Source organism: Perca fluviatilis, chromosome 4, assembly GCF_010015445.1.
Source record: "Perca fluviatilis chromosome 4, GENO_Pfluv_1.0, whole genome shotgun sequence".
In the NCBI taxonomy this organism is placed as follows: Eukaryota; Metazoa; Chordata; class Actinopteri; order Perciformes; family Percidae; genus Perca; species Perca fluviatilis.
This window is the reverse complement of record NC_053115.1, coordinates 22,032,563-22,044,239: the sequence shown is the minus strand read 5'-3', so window position 1 is coordinate 22,044,239 and position 11,677 is coordinate 22,032,563. Positions and strand designations below refer to the sequence as shown.

The 11,677-nt window shown below is 38.8% G+C and overlaps 1 protein-coding gene across 1 annotated transcript in view; it reads right to left on the bottom strand.

The window, feature by feature from the left end:
- Positions 1-346: 346 nt before the first annotated feature.
- Positions 347-11,677, bottom strand: part of LOC120558047 (protein phosphatase 1 regulatory subunit 1A-like) — a 37,354-nt gene continuing 26,023 nt past the window's right edge. Inside the window, exons 3-7 of the mRNA XM_039798884.1 lie at positions 11,360-11,397; positions 11,198-11,261; positions 6,720-6,902; positions 4,467-4,595; positions 347-2,575 (exon numbers count right to left, since the gene is read on the bottom strand). Of these exons, the coding sequence (XP_039654818.1) occupies positions 2,496-2,575; positions 4,467-4,595; positions 6,720-6,902; positions 11,198-11,261; positions 11,360-11,397 (494 nt within the window). The 3' untranslated portion in view covers positions 347-2,495. The remainder of the gene's footprint in view (positions 2,576-4,466; positions 4,596-6,719; positions 6,903-11,197; positions 11,262-11,359; positions 11,398-11,677) is intronic.

The window sequence follows — 11,677 nt, the reverse complement described above, 5'->3', positions numbered from 1 at the left end:
CCTGTGTATTAAAAATGTATGCTTTTATGCTCCCAGCTCTGAGTGCATTGAATTATTTATTGGCAGAGTGCCTATTTTAAGGATAAAATCTACTAAACACATGACCAGTGGTGCGATGATGTCACACACTGTAGTTTAACTTGAAGATTTAGAAAACTTTCCCCTGACCTACCTGTTTTTTGATGTTTTAGTAGGAAAGCAGATCCTGGTTTACATGCTTTGAACATTCAAGAGTAGTGAGCAGACATCATGCTGACTCTGACCTATTAACATGCTTTTACTGTAACTTGACTGGATGCAAAATGAATAGACTGTGCCCGGATAAGTGCAAAAGAAAAACAGCCAATCACCAATTTAAACATTTTATTGTATCAAACAAATTAAGATTACAGATGTAATCATCAATTCAAGTAAAATTGGAACAAAACTCCTCTTTTTAAATCCATGTAAAGTACACTATTACCATTCAAAAACAGAACAAACATTACATGGTCCATAAATACACTGCAGAAGAAAAAGAAAAAGCTTGCACAGGAATGTTTTTACTGTATTTCTTGTTCTTTGTGGTCATTGCTGTGATCAATACAAGAGTGGCTTTGGTTTTGTGTAATATGTGAAGGTTATTGAAGGATTGTCGCATAATCTACATGATAAAGCCACTTCAGTGATACAAATTATAGATGAAATAACATGTAAGAGTGCTTTGTAATGTCCTTGTTTCATAGAAAAAATTCAATGAAAAGTGAAGGCCGGTAATTACAATTTGTGTGTTTGATTCTCTGTTTTAATTAGTTCCTGTACAAAGTGAAGCACAGCAAAGAAAAGTCACTGTACATTCAGCGCCATGCAGCAAAGTGTGTTATGATCAGGATGTAGATTCCCAAGAAGCATTCATGTGTCAAATACGAGGGTGCAATTTGAGATGGGTTTTTCATTGTTAAATCAAAATATGTAAATTCGGCTGCAGACACAACCCTCTGTAATCACATTTAGTTATTCCTTTTTACAATTAAAAATAATAATGTCAACATTTTGTAGTGCACTTTTCCCCCGATGAATGTTTGTTTGGTCGCAAAGAAAAAAAAGAAGAAGCTTGTTTGGTCTCTCATTCAACAAGCTAAGATGCAGGAGATGTTGTTTGTAAGTTAGACAAAAAGAAGACTTTAGCAGGAAAGTGTGTTGTGTTGCAGGCTGTTGTCTGTCTGTAAGATGATGAGGATTACTGCTTTACGCATATATGGTTTAAAATGAAGGGATTGAGTTGGCTGTATCAAAAAAGGTCCCTATCTACGTATAACAAAACAGTAGTCTAACAAATTAATGCTAAAATAGGGGGCGCCTTCATGAATCCAATAACGTTTTCCCTTTTGGTTTCTGGTTTTTACTCAAAGTTGAACACAGAACAAGTAATTTACAGAGCAGATATGTAATGCTCTTCAGGCTACAACTAGCAATTTCATTAATGAATCTGCCGATTATTCACTCAATTATTTACTGCCGATTATTCAACCAATTTCTCTATAAAATGTCAGAAAAATATGAATGAAATATGGCCCCCAGAGTTTCCCAGAGTTTAAGATTATGTCTTGTTTTGTCAGACCAACAGTCCAAATATGTTATATGTAGTAGAAGAAGACTAAGTGAATCAGCAAATCCTCACAATGGAGAAGCTGAAACCAGAGGATTTGGGATTTATTCTTCAAAAAATGAATCAAAAGAATTAATTGACTACCAAAATAGTTGCCCATACGTTTTCTGTCAATCAATGAATTGACTAATCGCTGCAGCTCTATATGCTGCAGGAGAAAAATAACATGCAATTGTATTTCAGTTGTACTTTAAGAATGTAGATAATAATAAATAATGTAATGGTAGATGTCCAATCCATTAGTGTAAACAAACGCAGATATTTTTTTGATTTAAACTGTAAATCAACCCAGTTGTTCTACCCACTCATTTAAGATTGCGCATCTAACTAACTAAATTATGACATTTGAATTTAAAAGTGATGATTTCGGTCCCAGTTATCTATGAGGTACAAATACATTTGTATTGCTTTGAGATGGAACAATAATTGCAGTAAGAGAGTCATGACACATTTAATGACAAAAACTTAAGGGACTACAATTTGCTTTTGAACATTAAAGTGGACATTATGCATGTGAATGGTGGTAGTTTATGATAATGATTGTGTGACTGAAACAGGAATCGCTTTCCAATGAACTAGATAGTAACTCACAGTCTGGCACTAATATTATTAGTGCAGGGGAGGCTATAGACAACAAATATATTATAATTAAATAATTCACACAGGATTTTTGACACAAAATAAGTTTAGAAACCTTTGTTCTTGTTCTCGGGATAGTAAGGCCTGACTGTAGAGGAACATAGATGCCCTGATGTTTCTAAAAATTGGATATGCAGACAGAACCTTTAGTCATTGTGTTGGGCTGTCTGAGCAGACTGAGCAGCTTTGTGTTATACAGAAGGCGGCTCTAATTCTCTTTCTTCAGGCTACATTTCTTTGTTTTCTCCTCGGCCGGCTGACTCGCACTGGATGCTGCTGCTTTTGTTTCTGCAAAATATAGACAGAGACATAAAAGACTGAGGGACAATAAGAGACAGAGAAGTGGCTGCCCTCCCTGGATTTTAATGGACTCTTGCAGCTAAACAATAAATAAATATTTGGGAACATGTTTTATTAATTCAATGTTGTGTTGTTTCTCCAAATGAAGAGAAAAATACGCTCTTATTTATGTAGCTTGGTGTTTAACTACATAGACACAAAGGTCATGATATACATAAATCCAGTTGGCTTTACAGTCGTAAGTAGAAGTTCTGTAATTCACCCTCACCCCTCTACCAAACAGTGATTGTCCAATAATAGCTTAGCAACCGTAACTAGGTACAGCAGGCCTGTCAAACATTGGATCTCTTAACATGCCAATACGGTGTGTATGGGGCTTGAATAAGATTGACACATGGCATTTTAAGAGGGTAATGTATTTTTTTTCTTTGTCTAAAACCAAAAAATACAAAGCAAAGTGTAAGGGATGTAATAAACAGTGTGTTTGTCTGCTCTAGAGTAAGCTGAAATCGTTAGCATGTCCGGCTAAGTATCTTATCACTTAGGCCGCGTTCAGACAGCCTGCGTCGGCCGTTCGACGGTCCAGCAAAAGCGCGGGTCTTTCGATTCAGTTTGAATGAGGTTAGTGCGTTTAGAGGTTGTGTGATAATATTACTCCCGTGCGAATCGGCATTTCTGTGATTTGGGGTTTGTATTGGCTTTGTTGCCAATTATAAACAAAGGTTTTGACAGAGCCTTGACATCATATTGATGGGATAATGTCAGTAATTTGAGTAAAATACAGACTTCACTTATGCTGTGTAAATGCGCCACATGAAACACAGACATGGGGGTGTCATTTCTAAATCACACAAGGTCCCCTGGTAATACTAGTCCTGTGCGATTAGGACTCCAGCAAGTAAAATAAACTCATTGAAAATATGAACAATAAAGCAAAATCTAGAAATAAGTCAGCCAGAAACATATGAAAAGTCAGGGAAAGTAGCTGACCCTTGGCCCTCACCCTGATCCTCGTCCTTCCAAATACGACCTGATAAGTATATTTACCTAAATGTTCATTAAATATTCATCTTTACACATTGAAATTACAGCTGTAGTCTACAAGTCCAAATTTGTCAAACTTTTTTCTGTTTCTTTTCTCGAGCTTTTGATACAAATAATGACAAATAATGTCAGTTGATGAGCTGAAATTAAAAGAATGAAAGACTAACTGGGAGGATGCGACTCCGGAAAATGGTGTGACACGATCCGCCAGAAAGATGACGTCTCACTCTGTCTGAGTTGTTCGAACTACAAAAATATCCAGTCCATTCACAATTGTACAGCGGTGTTACAGATCGTCAATTTGTGCGTTCCATATCCTCTTTACATCATTGTTTTGTCCGAACACACATTAAAACATTAAATCATAATTCATAATCAAGTGTTATAGCCACTGTTGCCTTTGTTTTATATATACATGCTTTACAAAGTGTTAAGCAGTCATTTGTTGCAACAAATAACATTTTCTTGATTAATAGGTCCACAGTCATAAATCAATGGTGGAGAGAAAGAAAGAAAGAACGAAAGAAAGAAAGAAATGAAGTCTACAGTATAGACAGAACACCACACTATCAGCTCAGCCCCACCGGCCCCACAAACACATTTTCCACTTCTGTATAAGCTGCCTCCCAAGGTATTTCAGCCACAGCACAGCCCTCTGTGATGTGTGGATCAAAGCCACTTCACAGATGTTTTTTGACAAGCCATGATTACATTACACCAAGTCAAGCCTGTTGAACTGTTTAACATATCTAAATAAACCCTGCCTAGTGAACGGATGATGAAGAGTCCCCTGAGGGAAAGGATTCTTGCGTAAACGTGGCTCTTTTAACTCTACCTGCTTGTGCGTTGTTTTGTTGTGATGAGAGATCTGCTACGTTGGCAACGCTGGAAAAATCCTCCTTCTCCTTGGAGAGGGGGCACTCGAGTCCATCAGCAGCTTCTAATAAACTCTCCCTTGAGAACTCTGCAGGGGGCAGAGAGACAAATAGAGGTTGAGATAAAGGTGAAGAGAGATGTATCTAACCAAGGAAGAAAAAATACACCACACAATATTCCTGTATTTTCAGTATACATTTACAGTTGCATGTTTTTTCGTCATGCTGAGTAAATAGAAAAGGCTGATCTTGTGAAGCCACCCCCGACTGAACCTGTGTTAATGGTCATCGATTTGTTTCCCCCAGCTTCCCCTATGCTCTTTTCATCTGCACTGAGAACTTAATTAGCAGCCATAAAGCAATCCATAAAAAAACATAGTCATCTTGTAACATGGGAGTAAATCTTGTTGTTGTGTGTCCCAGTGAATTAAAATGAAAATAGATAACATTAACAAAAAATAAATTTCAGCACTTCAGAAATGTAGCCCACATTATGCATTACTGCTGGGTATATGCTGAATGTGTATTTGATGTACTCTGTGACCAACTTATCACTTGCCATTAAAGTGAATTATCAGTGTGCGCTGAAAAGCTGTTTTTCTCATTAGCTGGTAAAGTATTTGGCACAGAAAGGTGGCACTTTGAACCATGCAAGTGTTTTCATTATAATTGTATTATTCTGTAATGATTTGACATTTAATATAAATAATAAATTGTATTTTGAAATTGAAATTTGAATTAATGGAATAGTTCAATTATTCACTTTCTTGCAGAGAGTTAGATGAGATGATTACACTCTCATGTATGCTATATATGAACCTACAATACAAATACATATTATTTAGTGTACAGACATGAGAGTAGTATCAATCTTCTCATCTAACCCTCGGCAAGAAAGTGAATAAGCTTATTCATCAAAAGTGTTCCTTTCAATGTCCTCTTTTCTCCAAGCTCTTTGATTCACTTTTCTTAATTCTCCTATTTCTCCATAATCCTATCATCCTTTACATGCATCCCTTCCAGCCATTTTCCGTCTGCCTGCCTCATGTTCTGCTTTACTTTACTGCTCCAATGTTCTCCCAGTTCAATACACTTCCTTCATACGCTGTATTTGGCTTAATCTCTCCCTCAATATTATTCCTCAACCTCTCCTCCCTCTCTTTCTCTTCTCATGGGGCCACACCATCCATTTTTCAGAGGCCAGGCAGTGACCTCCTTATCTGTCCTTCATTCTAGCATTCTATTGACCTCTTGTGTCCATCCTTTCGCTCTTTTTCTACACCTTTTCTTGCCTTAGACATATTTTGACAGACTCCCTTTTGGCCCGTATCATTCATGGGCCATTCATATTACGAGCTCACACTGACTGACATGCACAAGTGGAAAGTGTGTTTGCTCAAGAACCATGCTTACAGTATAAGTAAAATGTTGAGGTACTAGTACTTTGCTGAGTGTTTGTATTTTCTATTGTACTTTTTACTTTTATAAGTTACTCTACTTCATACCCTATGATTGTCTTGAAGTGCTCATATTAAGCTAATTTTCAGATTCATAGTTGTATTTAGAGGTTGTACCAGAATGGGTTTATGTGGTTTAATTTTCAAAAAACACAATATTTTTGTTAGTCAGCACATTGCTGCAGCTCCTCTTTTCACCCTGTGTGTTGAGCTCTCTGTTTTAGCTACAGAGTGAGACATCTCACTTCTGCTCCATCTTTGTTGGGAGTCGTACATGCAGCACTGCTAGCTAGTCAGTTGCAGAGTATGAGGGCGTGCCATGCTAGCAGCTAGGCGAGCATTATAACATGGGTTACAAAGTGACGCGCATTTGTCACGGAAGTAAAGGCTGGACTACAATAGAGCTGTTTGGAGCAGTTTGTGAACAGTGTTTTCTGTTGGAGATGGTAAGTCCCTTTTGGGTGGACTTTGAGCTTTTTCACTTTGCACAAAAATATATATAACAGAATAAAGGAAAGAGAAAAAGCCAAAAAGCATAATATGAGCACTTTAAGGAAAAACACATGAACATGAACATGGAAACCTCATACTACACACATTTGCAGGTAGGGTCTAATTTTATAATAATATAATTTAAAAAAGTTTTGAAGTACTCCTGTTTGTGGCTAAGTCAGTTGTAGGTTTGTTGCTGAAATAGGCAGCTGCAATGCAGTAGGCATGCAATAAAATCCTCTTCTTCACAGTCTCCAAACATACCCTCCATTTGGCAGCGCAGTTTCTCAAAGGCCCCTGCAGCGGCCTCATCGTCGTGTGGGAGCTCCTCCCCGGTGGGAACAGAGTCGGGGCTGGGGCGGTCCGACAGGCAGCTCTCTGAGGAGCACTCGTCCCCAGCTCCCTGCTGCTGCATGAAGAGGTGGTGCTCTACCATGAACTGCAGCTCTGGGAGGAGGGAGGCGAAGATAGGTGAGAGAGAAGCAGGGAAATGAAATATTAAGGAAAGAGTTAACAGGAGAGGGAGAGGGAAGATGAGAGGGGAAAAGAGTGGATAGTTTAGAAATAGTGGAATGTAAAAAGCACAGAATCATTGGGGGAATGTTGGAAGAAGGAGGACATGCAAGAGAGGAAAATGGAGTGAGATAAAGGGAACCAATGGGAGAAAAGAGAGATGGAAGGTGAAGACTTATCGAGAAATGCAGCACTTCAAAAGAATGTTGTAGGCTAGGCAATATTGAATTAACATCCAGCAGTGTTTGGAGTAAGGGGGCAAGTACAGATACATCAGAGTAGGCAGATGATTAGTTTAATCGCCTTCCTCTACCTCCTTCATCCACGGTTTTATTACTCTTAATCTCCGTGTAGTGGGAAACTTAAGCGATTATCGCCTGGGTTACCTCTAGGAAGTGATTCATCACATTCGGAGCTGTTTAGCTATGAAACTAAGAAGAATAAACTTCCTAGCGCACCAAATTTCACTTATATTCTCATTGTTGTTCCCTTGCTTCAGTTCTGTTGTGCTGCATAAATCATTACATTCTGTATTTGTATTTAATTGGACATTGGCCCTTAAAATAAGATTTGCATTGCATTGCAGTGACAAAAACAGCCTAGAGAAATAATCATATGCTGAAACACTTCTCGGACTCTGTGTGTGCATTTTTTTATTTTTACATTTGTTCTTAAAGGAACACGCCGACTTATTGGGAATTTAGCGTATTCACCGTAACCCCCAGAGTAAGACAAGTCGATACATACCCTTCTCATCTCCGTGCGTGCTGTAACGCTGTCTGATGGCTCCAGCATTAGCTTAGCCCAGCACAGATCCTGCAGGTAACTGGTTCCAACTAGCCTACTGCTCCGAATAGAAAAAGTGACAAAATAACGCTTACTGTTTACTGTTTACATATTTGTTTTAGTAGCTAGATAGCGTAGTAAAATTAGGGACACTCTTCTATCCGTAAACAAACCGGAACTATATTCTCAGACAGGCTTGCTGCGAGCATATCACTCCACCCAAGTACTATATTATTCCGACTGAGAATATAGTTCCCGGTTTGTTTACGGTTAGAAGATGGCTGTGTCTCATGTTACGTTGTTTTTTGTACACGCTGTGACTCTACAAATCACAACATGTAAATAGGAACATGTTGGCGTTATTTTGTCACTTATTCGGAGCAGTAGGATTACTGGAACCATTCACCTGCTTGTTCTGTTATGGGCTGATGCCGCTGGAGCCGTCAAACGGCTTTACAGGACGCACGGAGATGAGAAGGGTATGTATCGACTTGTCTTACTCTGGGGGTTACGGTGAATAAGCTAAATTCCCAATAAGTCGGCGTGTTCCTTTAAGGCTTTCTTTAGATGGTGCAGGACCCCAATGGTCACAGAGATCCGTTTTACAAGGGAAATCAGGAGAAATTCTGGTGAAAAAAATATAGGATAATGAGTCCTCACTGAGGCAAGTGCTGGACTGATAGGCTCCGAGGTTCAAATAAGACACTCAAAAGAGAGCAAACTTCCATCATTAGCTCAGCTACTTCACTTAGTAAGTTTACCTGACATTTTACATCCTGGACTCTATAGGACATACTAACAGCTTTGTCACTGTAAACAATAGGTGGGCATTTTCAGCGTTTGTCTTAACAATACTAACCTGCCAAAATGTATATTAAAGTTACTATATGTAACTTTTTAATGTTTCTGAAACTGTGTAATTTTTCATATAATGATTATAAATAACCTGTAACAGCAAATGAGCCTAACGGTGAAAAGAACGCTATTTTTATAAAAAAGATTTATCAGTGCCTTTACCCTGGGCCAATTTTTCCCGTGAAGTCACAAAATGATTTGCGGCAGGTAGAACAGCTCAACAGTAACACATTCTGACGGGTCACAGATTTCTTTGTAACACCGGTAAAGCCTGTCTTAGCGTATCCAGCCAGGTCAAAGGTAGCAGGAGTTTTCTTTATATAGGCCTAATTGTATTTTAATTTTATTTTAGAAGTTATCTGTTGTAGTTATGGCTGATACTGGGATGCTGATACTAAAAACACTACCGCTTTTGTCCAAAGCGGCCGCTAGAATCAGCACAAACTGAAACTACAATAATAATAATTACATAAAAGCCACTTTAAGCTTGCAGTTGTTCCAGAACGCTGCAGCTCGTCTTTCACATGTAGGTAAGATCACATCTCCCCCCGGTACTGGCCTTCATTTACTGGCTCCCTGTACGTTTCAGAATTGATTGCAACCATATGTCCCCCCATATGTTCATTGTGTTCTTTCTATGTTTTTCTGATTGTACAGCATTTTGGTGAACTTTTGTTGTTTTTAAATGTGCTCTGTAAATAAATTGGATTGGATTGGAAGTATTGCGATACACTGATGGCAGGTGGACGTTTCATTTCAATTAACCTGATAATTAGAATGAATTATGTTTCAGGTCAAAGAATAGCTGAACAAATCAGAGATGATGGAAACAGGCCATTATAAAAAGCAGAACAATTTGCTAATAATATGACTTGTACTGTTGTTTCATGTGTACCAGCAGTGTGATCTAACACATAAAATGCAAACATCACATATACAGTGCCTTGCGAAAGTATTCGGCCCCCTTGAACGTTTCGACCTTTTGCCACATTTCAGGCCTCAAACATAAAGATATAAAACTGTAATTTTTTGTGAAGAATCAACAACAAGTGGGTCCCAATTATGAAGTGGAACGAAATTCATTGGCTATTTCAAACTTTTTAACAAATAAAAACTGAAAAAGTGGGCGTGCAAAATTATTCAGCCCCTTTTACTTTCAGTGCAGCAAACTCTCTCCAGAAGTTCAGTGAGGATCTCTGAATGATCCAATGTTGACCTAAATGACTAATGATGATAAATAGAATCCAGCTGTGTGTAATCAAGTCTCCGTATAAATGCACCTGCTCTGTGATAGTCTCAGAGGTCCGTGTAAAGCGCAGAGAGCATCATGAAGAACAAGGAACACACCAGGCAGGTCCGAGATACTGTTGTGGAGAAGTTTAACGCGGATTTGGATACAAAAAGATTTCCCAAGCTTTAAACATCCCAAGGAGCACTGTGCAAGCGATAATATTGAAATGGAAGGAGTATCAGACCACTACAAATCTACGAAGACCCGGCCGTCCCTCTAAACTTTCAGCTCATACAATGAGAAGACTGATCAGAGATGCAGCCAAGAGGCCCATGATCACTCTGGATGAACTGCAGAGATCTACAGCTGAGGTGGGAGACTCTGTCCATAGGACAACAATCAGTGGTATACTGCACAAATCTGGCCTTTTATGGAAGAGTGGCAAGAAGAAAGCCATTTCTTAAAGATATCCATAAAAGTGTCGTTTAAAGTTTGCCAAAAGCCACCTGGGAGACACACCAAACATGTGGAAGAAGGTGCTGTGGTCAGATGAAACCAAAATCGAACTTTTTGGCAACAATGCAAAACGTTATGTTTGGCGTAAAAAGCAACACAGCTCATCACCCTGAACACACCATCCGCACTGTCAAACATGGTGGTGGCAGCATCATGGTTTGGGCCTGCTTTTCTTCAGCAGGGACAGGGAAGATGGTTAAAATTGATGGGAAGATGGATGGAGCCAAATACAGGACCATTCTGGAAGAAAACCTGATGGAGTCTGCAAAGACCTGAGACTGGGACGGAGATTAGTCTTCCAACAAGACAATGATCCAAAACATAAAGCAAAATCTACAATGGAATGGTTCACAAATAAACATATCCAGGTGTTAGAATGGCCAAGTCAAAGTCCAGACCTGAATCCAATCGAGAATATGTGGAAAGAACTGAAAACTGCTGTTCACAAACGCTCTCCATCCAACCTCACTGAGCTCGAGCTGTTTTGCAAGGAGGAATGGGCAAAAATGTCAGTCTCTGCGAGGCAAAACTGATAAAGACATACCCCAAGCGACTTACAGCTGTAATCGCAGCAAAAGGTGGCGCTACAAAGTATTAACTTAAGGGGGCTGAATAATTTTGCACGCCCAATATTTCAGTTTTTTATTTGTTTAAAAGGTTTGAAATATCCAATAAATTTCGTTCCACTTCATGATTGTGTCCCACTTGTTGTTGATTCTTCACAAAAAATTACAGTTTTATATCTTTATGTTTGAGGCCTGAAATGTGGCAAAAGGTCGAAAAGTTCAAGGGGGCCGAATACTTTCGCAAGGCACTGTATATCCAAGATAACTGACTCTACCTTTCATTGTCGGTGTTCCCTTTTGCCCTTTTCGCCGTTGTCGAGGAGAGTTTAACAAGGCTGCCTGTAAAACATCAATGTTTCATATCAGCTGGGCAGAGAGCACTAATATTTAGATAATTTAAAAAAACATTGACCCTCATAGATCATGAATTAGATTACCTTGTACAGCTGGTTTGGGAGACGATCTTCATCTATTTCTGTAAGAAAGCAAATAATCAGTTAAGTAGGCCTACTGCACACGATAAAACAATTAAAATAAGGGGTTTTAAAATCAAATATAGAATGAACAGGCAAACATTGTGCAGGTTTGATACTGTTTATAATTGCACAGTTGACCTCTTCTCTGGAGCTGGAGTCTGCTGTGTCTCCAGACAGAGTGGATATAAGGTGACTTCAGGTAACCCAGATGGTTATCTGACACACTACAAGCTAATGTAGTAAGTGTTTGCTCAATTATTTTATTTTTTTATTCTCCAT